This window comes from Peromyscus maniculatus, chromosome 6 (assembly GCF_049852395.1).
Source record: "Peromyscus maniculatus bairdii isolate BWxNUB_F1_BW_parent chromosome 6, HU_Pman_BW_mat_3.1, whole genome shotgun sequence".
In the NCBI taxonomy this organism is placed as follows: Eukaryota; Metazoa; Chordata; class Mammalia; order Rodentia; family Cricetidae; genus Peromyscus; species Peromyscus maniculatus.
In genome coordinates this window covers 285,194-304,905 of record NC_134857.1, presented here as the reverse complement: position 1 = coordinate 304,905, position 19,712 = coordinate 285,194, and the positions used below count along the sequence as shown (strand labels likewise).

Below are 19,712 nucleotides of genomic sequence, written 5' to 3'. Positions count from 1 at the left end.
TACATTAAAAATAGAGCAATTACAATATTCAGAAATTTACTTACTATACATCAATGGAAATATTTAGCAATGTCATGGGATTCTAAGAATACCAAATGCTTTCAATTTATTATTCAATAATTAATTTTTTGATTGAATAATGTGGTTTAAAATATAGCATGTGAGCCTATGGCAAAGTCATTGAAGCAAACAATAGGAAATGAGAAATTTAAATTTAAATTTTACGTACAAATTCTTGATTTTCTGCACTCTTAACAAAACTTCTCTTATTTTCCACCTTAGATTCTGTTATTTCTTCTGAAGAAATTATATCTTTTACATAAAAAATATGAACAACAATTAGGCAAAATAATACTCTATAAAAATGGAAATAATGTAAAGTTAGGGTTTTACATTTTATATGTTATTTCAATTAACCACATGGTATAGGTATATATTTACATCCTCATGAAAACTTGTAATTGTAGACAAATCAACACTTGGACATATACTACATATTGGCCAGTTTTGAGTCATACATGCTTTATATGATTTGTCAGGAAACTCATAAATATATGCTTACATCCACATCTGCAGAAACTGTGGGAAAATAACACTTTCACCCTGTAAACTATCCTTGCCTTGCAAGAGTAACTTTAAATAACTCACTGTTAACTTCCCCCAAATGATACTTGGTTTACCACACATTTTTCTGTGAACAGGATAACATGCTTTTGCTCTGCTCTGACAAATTGATTTTTTTTGTTGTTGTTGTTGTTGTTTTTTGATACAGGGATTCTCTGTATAGCTTTGGAGCCTTTCCTGGAACTCACTCTGTAGACCAGGCTTATGTCGAACTCACAGAGATCCATCTGCCTCTGCCTCCCAAGTGCTGGAATTAAAGGCACTACCGCCTGACAAATTGCTCCTTTTTGACTCACTTTATCACATGGAGTCATTCTGTACATCTTTTTTCCCCCAGGAAAAATGGGTATTGCTGTGGCTACCCTAGCTTAAGATAATGCTTAAACTCTTCTTTGTGACTTCAACTCGAACCCACTTTTTTACAGTTATATCTTTTTCTCCTTGACATGTAGGACCTATATTAAAGGTTATTCTAAGCTCCAAAGATCTCTTTGCTTTTGTTTCCTTTTTTCTTTTAATTACTTTGTGTGATTCTGATAGGTTTTGACTTTAAGTTTTGAAAGTAAGTAAGTCATTACAGACATGGTTTCTTTACTGATACAATGCCTGTTGTGACACAGAGAGATGAGATTCTGACAACAGAGTACAGAAAAATAAAAAGGTGTAAAAGCATACAACATGTGCATATAAGTAATGAGATTTTCAGTGACTGAACTGTCATATGCGAGTGTATCCTAATTTATTGAAATAGATTGTAGATACGATTTTAAAATGCCATTCCTTTTCCTTGTAAATAAATTACAATGCTCTGCAGATGGAGGAAGGCAGTGCACTATGATTTATAAACAACACAAAAATTGATTTTCTTTTCTGAAAATGTGGTATATTGCTGTTTGTCCAGCCCAGAACAGAATCTCTGAGCTCAACATGTCTCTGCCCTGACCTTTCAGAGACCTTTACTATAGGTGTGCATTTTGAGACCTAGGTGTCCAGAAATGATGTTCAAACATTGGAGAAGTCACATTGGTCTCATAGTTGACTTACAGAAGTCAATAATAAACAGGGAGTTTGCACACTGGAAAGGTTAAGGTGAGTGAACCTGAGTATTAAACATTGAAGCTGTGCTTACATTTACTAATAATTCATATTGTCCTTGTGAATGTTTTGAAGCATGCCTGCCACTAGTGAGATGGAATTGCTTATGTCAAACCCTGTCATCACCATCATCAAGATATAATGGGCATCAGGAAATCTGTGTGCATTTGAAATGTAATAAAATAAACTGATCAAAAGAATGTGACATACAAAATTTACCTGGTTGAGATTGGTGTGGTAGAGACTCAGGTTTGGAGATTGGATGTGAATAATCCCTCAGCTGAATGGATTTTCAAATGAGATATTTAATTAATGTTTTGGAATTCAATAAACATTAATCATTTAATATAAACATTAAAAGTCATTTACCTCTGGGTGAGGACATTTTTCAGCCCACACTAAAAAAGAAAGGATAAATTTATCAATCTCCTACACAATGGGAACTGCAAAAGTAATTTTATGTAGGCTTTGGATGGCAGTGAGTTCTTATTCCCTTCTTCCTAAATAAACACCTATTAGTTTACTGGTTAGGGCAACAGCTGACAGAAATAACTGAAATGTTCTAAAAGCAATCTTAGAGTCAATGTAATCCTCATCAAAACTACAACATGACTAGTCAGAGAAATTGAAAAAAATAACCACACCACCATGAAAAAGCCTTTTAGCTCCACATAGAAATAAAAACAAACGAACAAAGAAAAAAACCTGGAGAGAGGTAAAACAAACCCCAATACAAAAAGAGTTGGAGAAACCACCACCCCAGATTTCATGATTTTTACAGGTCTAGAGTACTAAAAACATCATGGTTTTTAGCATCACAGTACACGTGTTGATCAATGAAATCAAATTGAACACCAAACATAAGTCCACACACCTATGAACACTTTTACTTTTGATAAAGAAACTAGAAATACACACTGGAAAAAAAAAACAACTTCAATACATGGTGCTCACCAAACTTTATGGCTTCAAGAAGAATGCACAGAGAACTATATTTCTAACCCTGAATAAAACTCAACTTCAAGTGGATCAAGGATCTCAAAATGAGACCAGAGACCCTGAATAAGATAGAAGACAAAGTGTGTAATAGGCTTGACCTTACTGGTACAGGAAAAAAACTTTCTGAATAGGACACCTGTAGCACAGGCACTAAGATCCACATTTAATAAATGGGACCACATGAAGCTAAAAGCTTCTTTATGGCAAGATATGTATATCAGTGTTGGGCTTTTAAATAATCACTCCACCATATGATAGTGTTATTGAAATAAATTATAGATATGAATTCTAAATATATTTCCTATTTCTTGTTACTTAGTTACAGTAGTGTACTACAGATGAAGGTAAGATATACATTATAAGTTCTAGAACAAAACAAAGCTTGATTTTCTTTTCTGAAGATGTGGTATATTGCTGGCTGTCCAGTCCAGAACAGAATCTCTGAGGTAACATATGTTTTTGCTTTGTCCTTTCTGGTAGCTTTGAGTATGACAGGTGTTCATTCTGAGACCCAGGTATCAAGAAATCATAGTCAAACATTGGAGAAATCTCATTAGTCTCACGATTGACTTTTATAAGTAACTAATAAACAGAGAGTTTGCACACTGGAAAGGATAAGGCCTTAGATCATAAGTATTAAACATTAAAGTTGAGCTTATTTTGCAAATGTTTTATATTTCCAATGTAATATATTTTCCAGCATGTATGCCACTATCAGATGGCACTGCGTATGTCAAATTCTATCATCACCATCATCAAGATATAATTGGCATCGGGAAGACTGTGTGCTTTTGAAATTTATTGAAATACCTTGATCAGGAGAATGTGACTTACAAAATTTACCTGCTTGAGATTGCTGTGTTTCAGACTTGGGTTTGGAAATTCGATGAGAATAATCCCTCTGCTGAATGGATTTTGAAATGAGATATTTAATCAATATTTTGGACTTCAATCAAGATGTAATTATTCAATATTAATATTAAAAAACATTTACCTCTGGGTGAGGACATTTTTCAGCCCAAACTGAAAGAGAAAGAATGTAGAGTCATTCTCATGCACAATGAGATCACCAAAACTACCTTTATGTAGGCTTCAGATGGCAGTGAGATTTCATTCCCTTCTTTCATAATAAACTCCTATTATTTTACTGCTTAGGACAAAAACTGACACAAATATACTGAAACTTAGCAAAGCAACTTAAAGATTCAGTGCAAGAGCCATCAAAATTCCAATATAATTTGTCAGAAAAATTGAAAAAAAAACAAAACAAAAGAAAAAACCAACCACAACAGCATCAAAACACCTTCCAGGTTCATGTGGAAATTCAAAAATAAAAATAAAAAGAATAAAAATAAAACAAACAAAAGAATGGACAGACTCCACCAGCTCAGATTGGACCAAGAGGTGAGTCACTGTTCTCCTAGGCACAGTTACAGGCCAGCAGGCAATACTCCTGCAGGCAGGTCTGATTACCACCACCCCATCAGATCCTTTAATCACAAGTCCTACTACTCTGGCCCTCTAAATCTACCCACTGCACCAAGACTGCAGCTGCCCCCTGAGACACAGACTCTGCTAGGTCCAATTGAACCAAGAGGTGAGTCACCATTCTTCCAGCAGGTCACCCCAGCCTCCAGGCCTTAGGCCCAGGGGCACAACCCATGCCCCCATTCCCTCTCCATTGCAGCCCCAATTGCAGGCCAGTTGGAGAGTTTCCTGCAGGCAACTGACAACCTGACAACCTCCACTTCACATATGACCCTGTTATCTACAAGTCCCACTTGCTCCCCCAAATCCACCCATCCCCCAAGACCATAGCTGTTCCCTGAGACACAGACTTAGCTGGCTCCCCCTGGACCAAGAGGTGACTCACCATATTCCCAGCTGGTCACCCTGCTTCAGAGGCACAACCCAAGCCCCCTTCCCCCACCCATTGCAGCCCCAGCTGCCAGCCAGCAGGCAGGACTCCTGTGGTGAGGTAACCCAGGCTCAGAAAGACAAACATGATATTTAATCACTCATCAGTGGATACCAGATGTAAAGAGAAAAATAATCAGACTACAACCCACAGCTCCAAAGAAGCTAGGAAACAAGGAGCCTAAGAGGGACACATGGATTGCCATGGGAAGGAGAAACAGAGGAGATCTCCATGAGTAGTGGGGATGGGGGGCAATAAAGGGCATGGGATGGAGGATGAGAATATGAGGAGATAATAGGATGGTTGAGCTGGGGGAGGGACAGAGTGGGAGAGCAATGAAAGAGATATCTTGTTAGAGGGAGACGTTATGAGGTAAGGGAGAAACCTGTTGCTAGGGAAATTTCCAGGAATCCACAAGGATGACCCCAGATTAGAAGACTGGCAATAGTGAAGAGGGTGCCTGAACTGGCCTACCCTGGTATTCAGATTGGTGAATTCCCTAACTGTCATCATAGAGCCTTCATCCAGTAACTGATGGAAGCAGATGCAGAGATCCACAACCAAGCACCAGGCTGAGCTTGGGGAGTCCAGTTGAAGAGAGGGAAGGGGATTATATGAGCAAGGGGGCAGGGTCAAGATTATGATAGGGAAATCTACAGAGACAACTAATCCATGTTTGTAGGAACTCAGGAACTTTAGACCAACAGCTGTGGAACCAGCATGGGACTGGACTAGGCCCTCTGCATATGGGAGACAGTTGTGTAGCTTGGTCTGTTTGAAGGCCCCCCAGTAGTGGGATCAGGATCTATACCTGGTGCATGTGCTGGCAATCTGGAGCCCATTACCTATAGTGGGATGCCTTGCTCAGCCTTGCTGCAGTGTGGAGGTGCTTGATCCTGCCTAACTGAATGTACCAGGATTTACTGACTCCCCATAGGAGACCTAACACTTTTGGAGGAGAGGTTGGGGGTATGCTGGAGGGGAGTGGGAAGAGGGATGAGAGGGGGATTTGTGCTTGGTATGTAAAATAAAATTTTAAATAAAAAGAACAAAATAATGAAAGACTTAACATTGAATAGAGATAAAAGGATACTTAATATGAAAAGAGGATGGAGAAATCACTATCTTAGAGTTCATGTTTTGTTACAGAGTTAGACTAATAAAACAGCATGATTCTAGCATCACAATAGACATGTTATCAATGAAATCAAATTGAACACCAAATGGAGGTCCACACACATGATTTTTCATATAGAAACCAGAAATACACACTGGGTAAAAAACATCTTCCAACATGATAGTGAACTAATCTTGATTGCTGCATGGAGAAAACTGCACATAGATCTGTATTTACTACCCTAAATAAAAACTTAATTCCAAATGAATCAAGGATCTCTAAATAAGACCAGAGACACTGAATGTAACAGTAGAGAAAGTGTGTGATAGGCTTGAACTCATTGGTACAGGAAAAGACTTTTTGAATAGGACACCTGTAGCACAGGCACTAAGACCCACACTTAATAAATGGGACCACATGAAGCTGAAAGTTTCCTATGGCAAGATATCTATGTAAGTTTTGGGATTGTCAATGACTGCTCCACTATATGATAGTGTATGCTGTGCTATTGAAATAGATTGTAAGTAAGAATTCTAAATGCATTTCCTATTCCTTGTAATTAAATTACAGTGCACTATGAGTGAAGTGAAGCAGTGCACTATGAATTATAGAGCAACACAAAAATTGATTTTCTTTTCTGAAGATATTGTACATTGCTGTTTGTCCAGTCCAGATCAGAATCTCTGAGCTCAAATAAGTTTCTACCTTGTCTTTACAGATAGCTATGTGTGTAGGTGCGCATTCTGAGATCCATCAAGAAATTATGGTCACACATTGGGGAAGTATCATTAGTCTCATGATTGACTTCTATAAGTCACTAATAAACAGAGATTGCACACTGGAAATGATAAGGCAGTCGAACATGAGTATTAGACATTGAAGCTGAGCTGACATTTCTAAATGTTTTATATTGTCAATGTAATAATTTTGAAGCATGTATGCCACTAGTGAGTTGGCATTGCTTATGACAAAACCTTCCAACATTATAGTCGAGATATAATTGGCATCGGGAAGACTGTGTGCATTTGAAATGTATTAGAATAAATTGATCAGAAGAAAGTGACTTAACAAAATTTACCTGTTTGAGATTGCTGTGTTTCAGGCATGGGTCTGGAGGCTAGATGACAAAAATCCCTCAGCTATTTTGAAAAGAGATATTTAATCAATATTTTGGATTTCAACAATATATAATTATTCAATATAAATATTAAAAGTCACTTACCTCTGGATGTGGACATTTTTCAGCCCAAACTGAAAGAAAAAGAAAGTACAGTCAATCTTATGCACAATGAGAATTCCAAACCTACCTTTATGAAGGCTTCAGAGGGCAATGAGTTCTATTCCCTTCTTTCAAAATAAACATCTATTATTTTACTGGTTAGGAAAGCAGCTGACAAATATACTGAAATATATCAAAAGAAATCTATAGATTCAATTTAATTCCATCAAAATTCAGAGAAATTTTTAAAACAACCACAATAGCATCAAAAAGCCTTTCATGTTCATATGGAAATACAAAAAAGTCTTGGATATATTTAAGAAGATTCTCAATACTAAAATAGGCTGGAGAAATCACTATTTCAGATGGTATGTTTTGTTACAGAGCTAGAGTAATAAAAATATCATGGTTCTATCATCAAAATAGACATGTTGATCAATGAAATCAAATTAATGTCAAAACACCTATGAATACCTGATTTTTCACAAAGAAAGTAGAAATACACACTGGATAAAAATAGCCTCCATACATGGAGATTACCAAACTTCATGGATACATGAAGAAGAATACACATAGGAGTATTTATTACCCTGAACAAAACTTAACTCCAAATGGATCATGAATCTCTAAATAAGACTAGATACCCTGAATATGACAGAAGAAAAATTTTTAACAGGCTTGAACTCACTGGCATAGGAAACAGAACACCTGTAGCACAGCACTAAGACCCAAATTTAGTAAATGGGACCACATGAAACTGAAAGCTTCTTTATGGCAAAGGACACCATCATCAGGCTACATAATAGGAAAAGAACTTAATCATTTAAACCTCTAACGTACAGTTAGTATCTAAAATAAATAAAGAAGAAAAAATTGGACTCCCAGGAAACAAATAACCCAATGACAATGGTGTTTGGGAATACAAAGACAATTTTTAAAGATAAAACACAAACTACTGACAAACTTTTAAAGAAATGCTCATCATTTTTATTTATCACAAGAATGCAAACCAAAAGTACTTTGAGATTTCATTTTACTCCTGTCTAAAGGGCGAAGTTCAATTAAGCAAATGACAACTCATGCTTGTGAGGATATGAAGAAAATGGAACACTTGCTCATTACTGATGAGAATGTAAACTTTTACAGCCATTATGGAAATGACTCTGGCATTTTCTCAGGAAGCTGGCTACTAATCCTTCTCTAAATTCACCTATACACCTATCTGGCATATACCCAAAGGACTCTATATCCTACTACATAAATATCTGCTCATACATGCTCATTATTGACTATTTACAATAGCCAGATTTAGGAACAGTCTAGATGTCCTTTAACTGACAAATATATAATGAAAATGTGGTGAACTTACACGATGGGGTGTTTTGCTTCTATCAAAAAAGGAAATTTACATATAAATGTATGAAGCTAGAAAAAATCACCACGAATGAGGAGACCCAGATCCAAAAGTCAAATACTGTATAATTTCCCTTATATGTGAGTGTTAGCATTTAAGTCTTCAACATGTGTGCTAAAATCCATATAACCACAGAGACTCTGCATCAAGTAAGGGATTGCTTGTGAGGATCATTCAAGTAAAGGGAAATAGAATATATAATTGTAGAGAGACAGTGGGGGGAAGGGCAATGCAAGTGAGAGGTTAGGGTAGGAATATGGGGATGACCAATTTACTAACATCCACATGAAAAACCGTATGGAAACATACTACTGTAGAAGATTTCTAAATACATAAGCATATAAAATAAATACAAATGGAGTCTCCAAATAAGAGAGGAGATAAACCCCCAATGAGACATCTTTTGCTAAACATGAAACCTTTAGTTATACCTTGTTGAGTCAATGGACAAATGGGGCACCTTAGGTATCTCAGGTAGAAGAAAACTCAGAGATCTTTCTGGGACTATCTCAATTTTACACATCGCTCATGCTTATTAACATATGGGACTTATTACCACTTTTGTTGTCTTTTATTTAAGTGTAAATTTATTCAGTGATTTCTTTCGGTAGCATAACATACCAGCATTTGTCTTACATAAAGTCTTTTCATGATGACTCTTACCTTCAATTATTTCATTTTCTTCTGGACCATTTCCTATGCTGGATGACTGGGCAGCTTTCTGCAGTGGATTAGGATAAAACACACTCTGTCACATGATATAAGTAGTGTAATTCCAAAAGGTCTTATTTTCTATTTCTGAACATATCATGATATTTGACTTTAAGGAAATTGTTCATGAGAATATATGCAGTATATATCAAAAACCATGGTATTTGAATGGAGAATCTTATATACACAGTCAAGTTTAAGCCTTTCATTTCCCAATTATATACAAGAAATATAGAGTAGAGGAAAAACATCCACAGACATAGTAATGCCTGATGTGCATGTATCAATAAAAGTAATCATTTTATATTATAATGCATGAAACTAATTTGTTCTTATTAGTAAAGTTGGAGGACGTTAATGAGACAAATGTTCACATCTTTAGTCGGGCCATTCCTCTAGGACACGATTAACATTAATTATGAGGTGTTGTACAATGACATTATTTGTGTGGTTAGGCTTGATAGGAGGTATGTATTATGTTAAAAACATTCATATTGTATCATGCTGATTGTGTAGTGAAGAAGGCAGAATGGGCTCAATTTCGGTAAAAGTGAACAAACAAAACTGACATATTTTGTTAATTTCTTATACATGGTAATTCTGGATCAAAATGATTAGCAGACAAGTTTTTATTTCCTATGTTACCTTTAGACAATAACATTAGACCATTATGCAGTTTTTTAATATTTTACAAATGTTTCTCAATGAACAGAAATCTTCCCCAAACACCATTTCACAGTTTTTGCATGTTTAACAGAATAAACAAATCTTGCTTTCTCGTTCTTCAAGAATTTTAAAAGTTATGAGAATATGTTGTCCACTATTCTATATGTACAGTAATGCCATCCTATTTGACAGTTACTGAGTGGACACTCCCTCATCTTCTAAAACATGTTAGGCTTCATACTTTGATCTCTGATGACAAAATACCATTCTCACTCCTACCCTGTATTAACGACAATTTTGCCTAAATATCTCTCTCTACCATATGTTTTCTTTATGACAAAATGCACCTATCTGAACTAAAACAGTTGCTTTTTACTTGCTTGGTGTTCTATTACTATGGCATAGGCTTCCCTCTGAAATTCTCAGTTCTTGATTTCTCAACATAGAGGAGATATTGACTATACAGATTTATGTGGGTTTAAAACATGAAAAATGTCTTCAGAACATACTCATACTTCAGTAAGTACCTAACATTGTATTATGTCTCTGAACAGATTGTGTGAAAGAGAAAGTATAGTGTCTTGGATCTATTTGAATTCTCTACATTAACTCAATTCCATATATATATATATATATACATATATATATATATATATATATATATATATTGAGCATATTGGACAATAATGTGGAAATAATTAATTTCCTTCATTGAATTGAGCAAAATAAATGAGTTTTTCCTTCACAATTAGGTCTCTTTTATGGAATCAAAAATTCTTTCTGTTGGAAGATTAGTTGATTATATATCCATATGATCTTCTCAAATGAGGACCTTGAAATAACCCAATGACCATAAGGAAAAAATTTCTCCTTGACATAATTGAGTATAACCATCACATAACAAATTTAGTTTTTGCAGGAAGAATCAACTTTATTAAATAAGTCCAACTCTAAAGTCATAATTTTATATCGTCCACTATTTTAAATAGAGAGTCTATGGCTCTCCAGCCATGTAAAGAGCTTAACATAAAGCACAAGTAATAATCATATAATTATTTACTAAATTACATATAAAAGACAATGATTAGCTGTGTGACTGGATTCTAAGAATACCCTGTGTTTTATAATAGGTAAAAGACTTTCATTTCAATGTTAAATCATCATTGATGGACTGAATATAGTAGCCTGAAGTGTAGTTTCTTTTGGCCTATGGTAAGATCATCAAACCAAACAGTATTAAGTGAGAAATTTAATTTTAAACAGTTACATACCAATTTTTGATAGTCTTCATTCTTATTACAAACATTTTCATTTTCCAGTTTTAAATCCGGTATTGTTTCTAATTCTAGTTCTTCTGACATATCCACATATTTTATTTAAAAAATAAATATAACAATTAGATACATAATTTTCTATGACAATAGATTGAAATACATTCACAATCAGAATTTAGAAAATAATTTACTCTTATCAAATATTTCAATTAAATGTACTTTATAGATGAATATTCACATGCTTAGATAAATGCCCAAGTTTTAGAAATACCTGTATATCACTTGTATAGAAACTGCATGTTGCCAGCTTCAAGACATCCAAATACTTGACTAATTCACACACCTCTCATAAATGACCAAGCTCTCTAAAATCTACACTTTCAGATGTCATCGATGTTTCAGAACATTTATCATGTGCTTATACCCACAAGCACATTCAAAAAATGTACAAATTAAGGAAATTGGAAAAGGATTATGAAATAATTTTTTTTTTTGGTTTTTCAAGACAGGGTTTCTCTGTGTAGCTTTGTGTCTTTCCTGGAACTCACTTGGTAGCCCAGGCTGGCCTCGAACTCACAGAGATCTGCCTGGCTCTGCCTCCCGAGTGCTGGGATTAAAGGCGTGCGCCACCAGTGCCCGGTTGAAATAATTGTTTTTTATTGAAACTAGCAAAATAGTTTTAGTTGTAAGGCCCTATTGCTCAAGACTCCACACTTTAGACACAGAATTTGGAGTAATTTAACTGGACCTGACATAGAAACCTGCTCTCATACTATGAGAACATGCTTTGCAAAGTGCCAAGGGAGATAAGCAATCAGTAATCCCACCAGCAGAAAATGGTACACCACCAAGATGTTGAAAAGCCTGGCAAGATAACGCTCATGGTAGGATAGCGATACTTTTATTTTTGGGGTAACCAACAGCTGTCCTATTGGTCTGGAGACCCACTCAATGAGAAATTCATTCCAAGTACTGGGAAACTAATCAACTATCCATGGATGGAGAAATCATAAACACTAGGAGTCATCAATTACTCCCATTTTCTCATAACAGTATACTTACTATGTTCTAAATATTGTTTTTTATAGTCACAGTTATACCCACAGAAGAATGTAGCTGACATTTTTCCTCAAAGAATTTACTTTTCACAGTACATAAAAGTATTACAGTATATACAATTAATCAAAATCCAAGGAGTGACCATAATATGCCCCAACTCCACTTATAAAGTCCTAAATCTAAGGATCAGAAAAAAATAGCAAGAATTGGGAAGATAGATTGTAAAATCAAAGTACCAGCACTCTTGAAGCTACACAGCATCTTCTATGCATGACTTAGATATTGCTACCATGAAATTTCAAAGGTATGATATCTGAAAAAACACCTGTATAAGGACAACACCAGATGAAATTCTACTGTGGGTGAAGTGAATCTCACAATGCACAACCCCTAGATGAAGATCTGTAGGCAATCAGTGGCTGATAAACAAAGATAAATCAGGTGATTTTCCAGAGATGAGCTCATCCTAGTAGGATAATAGGTTGTGCAATTCCAGTGATCAGTCCTAAACACATGTACATATAAGCAACACACTAAACAAATACATACAAGCATGCATACACTTATACACACACAGAAACACAAACACACATGCACACACACATGCACATACGTGCATAAACACACACAAATATAGTGTGTCTTTACTAATAGTATAGAAGAGAAGTCACACACAGAGTTACTAAGGACTTGAGCACAGGGAATGTTGTAGAAATAGCCAGAAACCTGAAAAAGATGTAAATATAGTACACAAGCATGAAATTATCAAAAGTTAAATAAAATAAAAGGCAACTCTTTTACTGACGTTCTTATTTCAACCTTTGGATGAAAATTTTTCTTGTCTACCATTACATTTTTACTTTTGTTTGATTTAACATATATTACGTGGGTTATTTTATTTGGCTAAGGTATTTGTTGTCATGTTTTAAGCAAACCTCTCTGCCAAGTGATCTTACAAGTTAAGCATGTGCATTACCTTCTTGTTCTTCTACATGTTCATATTGTTTGGAAGCTATTAAGTAATCCACACCACTTTTCAGACTATTCTCAGGAATATCTTGCTAAAATAATGAAAAATAATAATGAGAATATAGTTGAATTTCCTATTTTGAATTCAACTAAACTTAAAAATAGGATAGCATATTTTCATAGATAACATTTTGCATGCTCTTGAGATCAACCTATCTTTTCACCTCATACAGTCACATATGCTAAAATCAAGCTTTGAAGCAGAAATAGAAAAAGATCATCTGCAGAATTCAATAAGGAACTAAACTCATAATATGAAACTTATATTCCTCACTGAAAATTAAACAGTTAAAGAATACATTTAAGTACTAACTATTAATGTGCTTGCCATACCAAAGTATTTGATTTAAAAATCAATTCCTTGAGAAAATCAATTTAATATTATAGTAAGGCCCTTAGATTAGTATGAAAATACAGACTATGCCATGTGGAGAAGAACTGAAATATTTTAGAATCAGTTTTGCTTATGAAAAGAAGGATGTACAAAAATAGTTTTGTTAAAATCTTAGATATAGAGAAAATAGTTTCATAAAATTAAAAAGCAGTTAGTGATTCTTCTCTCTTTATACAATGCATGTAATTATTCAATGAAATCTCAAACTCTTTCACAGTAAAAAACAGGTATCGTTAGAGCATAACAAGCATTAACATGAAGGGAAGCATCAGAACATTCATTCGATGTCTGGAATGTTCCTGGTGCTTATTTATACTTGAAATAGTAGAGATGTCCTTATGCAATTACACACTCAGCATTGTTAGTCATTTAGTTGTAAGATAGGTAAGAAAATTTAAGGTTCACATAGATTCACTATTCTCTAAATGGCATAACACTAATAGTTATCACCTCATATTTAAGTCATATGAACTGGTAGTTTTAATTCAGAAAGATTCTGTGATGAAACATCAATGTCATTATGCCAGTTGAGGATTTTTAAGTCTTCAAATACTGTTGAAATATATGTTAGTCTGGTCCCAACATTCATAAAACACACAAAGAAAGGAATAAAAAAGCCTAATTGACTGTATGCTGAAATCCACATTTGAAGAATTTATGTATAGCTTATCACAATAAGACTCAAAGGACTGGGTGTGTGGTTGAGTGGTAGAGAATTTGCCTTGCATTCATTAATTTCACAGTTGATGTAATAAATGAAAAAACAAAAAGGAAAACTAAAAAACACCAATCACAAGTGATCTTGGACACCCAGAAACAGGAAGCCTAACCTCAGAGTGATTCTGGAGATTTAAATGAGCAATGAAACTACTGTATAGACATCCTTTAAAATTTGAAGTGTTACATATGATGCAAAGAATTTCAGTTTAATTTTCAAGATTTTGAGTGCAAAAATAAGATGAAATTGAAATTTTGCCTTTAGCATTTGTTATCAAAGACCTTATTCTAGAACTTGCTATAATTAGGGGGAAACATGTATACCTCAATTATATGAAGAGTATTTTCTTCCATTTTTGATTTAAAAATGTGCATGTACAATATATTTTGAACATACTTTCCCAACCAAAATACTCCCAGATTATTCCTCATCTACCTACCCCCCCAAGTTTGTAATCTTTCTCTCTTAAATCTATCCCCAAATTGAAAATACAAACTTACAACCAATAAGACAAAAATGCCACAAGAGAACACATCAGCCCCCAACAATACCACAAACACAAAATTGAACACTGTTTCCTTTGTGTTGATCAACTTCCCCTGGTCATAGTGTCTGCTCAGGAGTGCCTTTGATATACCCAGTGATGCTTCAAGTAGAACACTGATTTTTCCTTTGCCAACAGCTATCAATTACAAATGGTGTCCTGGTTATGGATGGCAGCCTGTGTCTTCTGCCTCTTAGTGCTGGCAACCTGTCTTGTTGGAACTTGTGCAAATCATCTGTGTACTGGCATAGTCTCTGAGTTCATATGTGCATTGATCTTGGTCCTGCTGTGTCTGGAAGACAAAGTTTCCTTGACCTTATCCATAAGCACTGGCTCTTATAATCATTCTACTTTTTCTACATAAACACTGAGCCTTGTTGGAGGAGGTTTGATGAAGACATCCAATTTATGACTAGGTCAAAACTGCATTTTGACCAGTTGATCTCTGTGCTGATTCCCATCTACTGCAAGAGAAAACTTCTGTAAGGAGGATTGGGAAAGGTATAGTGACATGTCTCTAGGACTCATTTTCTTGCTCATTTTCATTCAGAAGAAGAGTAGCATTGGGTTTGTCCATGGCCCATACCCTATATTGTCACATGTTATTGGCCCCTTTGGCAGTGTCAGGTTTGTATTCCATCTTATTCAGTCTTTAAGTCCAATGAAAAAGTCATTTGTTACTCCCATAATGTTTGTGCTACTATGGGACCAGCATATGTTTCAGACAGGTCACTGTTGTAGGTCACAGGGTTGTAGCTGGTGATATTGATGGTTACATTTCTCCTCTGGGAGCATGAGGTGTATCTTCTAGTACCATGAACATTAGTTAGAAGGTGTAAGGATTCTATTTGGGCACAAATGCAACTACTCTATGTTTGGTGATTTAATATGTGGTTCCTTCACCAATAGGGTCTTCCTATTTAGTTGTGGAGTGAGACTAAAGGCCTTAGCCATAGCCTGTTATGTTTGGATAATTCTATGTGCCTATAGCATCATCAACAAATGGTTCTGGTCAAACTGGATGGCTACATGCAGAAGAACTAAGTAGATCCATATCTATCACCCTGCATACATCTCAACTACAAATGGATCAAAGACTTCAGCATAAGACCATAAACTCTGATTAAGATAGAAGAAAATGTCTGGAAAAGGCTTCAATTCCTTGTTATACTCAATGACTGACTTTCTGAACCAGATACCAATAACACGGGCATTAGAACTGAAACTAGCAAGTGTAACTTCATGAAGATGAAAAGCTTCTCCTTAGAAAAGAACAGCATCATGGAAAAAATTATGGCATGGAAAATAAATAAACCATTGTCAATTATACATCTGATAGGGGATTAGCATCTAAACCACAAAGAACTAATAAACTGAATATCAAGAAAACAAATAACATGTTCTAAAAAATGGGGTATACAACTAAGCAGAGATACACAAATGCCTGAGAAACACTTCAATAAATGTTCAACATCCTTAGTCATCAATGTAAATGTAAATCAATGCCCCTCTGAGATTTCATTTTACCTAAGTCAAAATGGCCAAGATCAATAAAACAAATGACAGCTCAGCTTGGGAGTATGCAAGGAAAGGGAAACACTTGTTCCTTCCTGAAGAAAGTGCAAACTTATTCTTGGATATGAAGAGCCTTCAAACATTCTTTTTCTACCTCATTATATATTGGCAGCCTGAGACAGAACTCATTAGGAACATCCTTGAACTCTTGGAAAGTTCAACCTGCCTCTGTCATCTGAATTTTAGGATAAAGACTGTGCCATGATGAATGGATCCAATATTTTATGAGAATGAATAATGCAAAGCTATTATTATACTAATTTTGAGAGAAAGATTTTGTATTTCTACATTTTAATCACTTTAAATAATACTTTTTTTCTAGATAAAGTACCAAAATTCTGTGGGATGGTCTTTCTGTATGCTGTGAATATATGTTGCTCCCATGGGTTAATAAATAATGCTGCATTAATAAATATGGCAGGGCAGGATGGAGCCAGGCAGGAAAACCAAGAGAGATAGAGGAAGTAGAAGGGTAGAGTCAGGGAAGATGCTGCAAGCTGTCAGGGGGAGCATGATGTAATAAAATACAGGTAAAGCCACGAGGCACATAGACTAATAGAAATGGGTTAATTTAAGATATAATAGCTAGCTAGCAATAAGCCTGAGCCATATATCAAACAGTTTATAATTAATGTAAACCTCTGTGTGTTTATTTGGGACCAAGTGGCTGCAGGACACAGGAAAACTTCCATCTACACCAGACTTGAAAAAAATGTTTTCAAAAGTTAGTGTTATGAGTAAAAGTGGTTTTTTTTTTGTATTTTTACTATTAAGAAATTTTCTATTCATGTTACATAATAACCATAGATTCCCCTATCCTCCCTCCTTGTACCCCCAGCCTTCATCCCCAACCCACCCCCCATTCTCACCTCCTCCAAGGCAAGGTCTCCCATGGGGTCTCAGCAGAGCCTGGTACATTTGGTTGAGGCAGGCTCAAGCCCCTCCCTCATGCACCAAGGCTGCTCAGGGTGTCCCACCATAGGCACTGGGCTCCAAAAAACACACTCACACACCAGGGACAGATACAGTTTCACTGCCTGGGGGTCCCCTAACCGGTTCAAGGCAAACAACTGTCTCGCCTATCCAGAGGGCCTAGTCCAGTCCCATGGAGGCTCAACAACTATTGGTCCACACTTCATGTATTTCCACTAGATTGGCTGGCTCTCTCTGTACATTTTCCCATCATGATCTCAATGTCCCTTGCTCATAGAATTCCTCCTCTCTCTTATCAATTGAACTGCTGGAGCTTGGCCTGGTGCTCAGCCATGGATCTCTGCATCTGCTTCCATCAGTTACTGGATGAAGGCTCTATGATGACAGTTACAGTATTCACTAATCTGATTACCAGAGTAGGCCAGATCAGGCACACTCTCGACTATTGCTAGTAGTCTAAGGTGGGATCATCCTTGTGGATTCCTGGGAACTTCCCTAGCACTCTGTTTCTCCCTGTTCCCATGATGTCTTCATTTATCATGGTATCTCTTTCCTTGCTATCCCACTCTGTCCCTGTTCCAGCTCAAACTTCCCATTGCCTTGTGTTCTCATCCCCCATTCCTTGTCCTCCATGACTCACCCTCACCCTCAGTTTGCTCATGTTGATCTCATCTATTTTTCCTTCACTGTTTGTTCTATGAGTCCCTCTTAGGGTCTTCCTTGTTAGCCAGCTTCTCTAGAGTTGTGGGTTGTAGTCTGGTTATTCTTTGCTTTACATCTAGTATCCATGTATGAGTGAGTACATACCCTATTTTTCCTCCTGAGTCTGGGTTTTCATTCATTTGCCTGCACATTTTATAATATCATTATTTTTTACTGCTGACTAGTACTCCATTGTGTGTATGTGCCACATTTTCTTTATCCATTCTTCATCTGAGGGGCACCTAGATTGTTTCCAGTTTCTGGCTATTACGAATAATGATGCCATGAACATAGTTGAGCTTGTGTACTTGTGGTATGATTAAGCATTCCTTGGGTATATACCCAAGAGTGGTATAGCTGGGTATTGAGGAAGATTGACTCCCAATTTTCTGAGAAACCGCCATACTGATTTCCAAAGTGGCTGTACCAGTTTGCACTCCCACCAACAGTGGAGGAAGGAGTGTTCCCCTTGCTCCACATAAGCTGTCCAACATAAGCTGTCTTCAGTGTTTTTGATCATAGCCATTCTGACAGGTATAAGATGGTATCTTAGAGTCATTTTGATTTGTATTTCCCTGATGGCTAAGGATGTTGAGTAATTCCTTAAATGTCCTTTGGCCATTTGAGATTCTTCTTTTGAGAATTCTCTGTTTAGCCCTGTAGCCCATTTTTAATTGGATTGTTTGGAATTTTGATGTCTAGCTTATTGAATACTTTAATATATTTTGGAGATCAGCCCTCTGTCAGATGTCAGGTGGGGTTGGTAAAGATCTTTTCCTATTCTGTAGGCTGTTGTTTTGTCTTATTGGCTGTGTCCTTTGCCCTACAAAAGCTTCTCAGTTTCAGAAAGTCCCAATTATTAATTGTTTCTCTCAGTGTCTGTGCTATTGGTGTTATATTTAGTAAGTGGTCTCCTGTGCCAATGCATTCTAGGCTACTTCCTACTTTCTCTTCTCAAGATCAGTGTAACTGGATTTATGTTGAGGTCTTGGATCCACTTGGACTTGAGTTCAGTGCATGGCGACAGATACGGATCTATATGCAATCTTCTGCATGTTGACATCCAGTTAACATGTAGTTGACAGCCAGTTAACAGTTTTTAAAAGTTAGTATCATGAGTAAAAGATTTTTTAAAAGGTACATTAAAAACTAATGATAATTTCTGAGCCCTTCAATACATGGGTTGGAAATGTAAGCTATTGATAAGATACCTTAAGTAACATAATGAATAGGTTAGTCTACATATTTAGAGAAGCCTGAAAATTATGTAAGTCATGCTATAAAAATAAAAATAAAACAACTAATGTTTATTTGTCCAAATATTCCCAAATTTCAAATTCCCTCCAATGTGGTAAAACTATACAAACTAATTTTTCTGTGATTACTTATTTCTTATCTCATTTTTGGCTTTCAGAACCTTAAAATAGTTATTATGTTTTGGTATTTTTCACCATCAATATAGTAATATTTTCATAATTTTATAAAAAAAATTCTAGCCAATTTTTCATCTAAAGTGATGACATTTTGACAACTGCTATATTATACCATTTTAAACTCCACAAAGAAGAAATTCAGCACAAGAATTTACCTCAAGAAGGCATTGATTACCTGAGTTTTCAAATTAGCTGCGTCCTCCATTCTTGCACACACAGACGTCAGTGACTTGGATTCAAAGTGATATCTTTGAAGCAAAACACACAACAAATAAGTGAGTAGTGGAC

General features: G+C 35.8%; 1 protein-coding gene across 1 annotated transcript in view; it reads right to left on the bottom strand.

The window, feature by feature from the left end:
• LOC107401374 (uncharacterized) overlaps window positions 1–19,712 on the bottom strand; it is a 246,397-nt gene that overhangs the window by 9,926 nt on the left and 216,759 nt on the right. The window contains exons 9-19 of the mRNA XM_076573782.1: window positions 19,600–19,672; window positions 13,073–13,157; window positions 11,035–11,117; window positions 9,050–9,107; window positions 6,976–7,004; window positions 6,832–6,892; window positions 3,713–3,741; window positions 3,562–3,622; window positions 2,089–2,117; window positions 1,939–1,999; window positions 230–312 (exon numbers count right to left, since the gene is read on the bottom strand). Coding sequence (XP_076429897.1) covers window positions 230–312; window positions 1,939–1,999; window positions 2,089–2,117; window positions 3,562–3,622; window positions 3,713–3,741; window positions 6,832–6,892; window positions 6,976–7,004; window positions 9,050–9,107; window positions 11,035–11,117; window positions 13,073–13,157; window positions 19,600–19,672 — 652 coding nt within the window. The remainder of the gene's footprint in view (window positions 1–229; window positions 313–1,938; window positions 2,000–2,088; window positions 2,118–3,561; window positions 3,623–3,712; window positions 3,742–6,831; window positions 6,893–6,975; window positions 7,005–9,049; window positions 9,108–11,034; window positions 11,118–13,072; window positions 13,158–19,599; window positions 19,673–19,712) is intronic.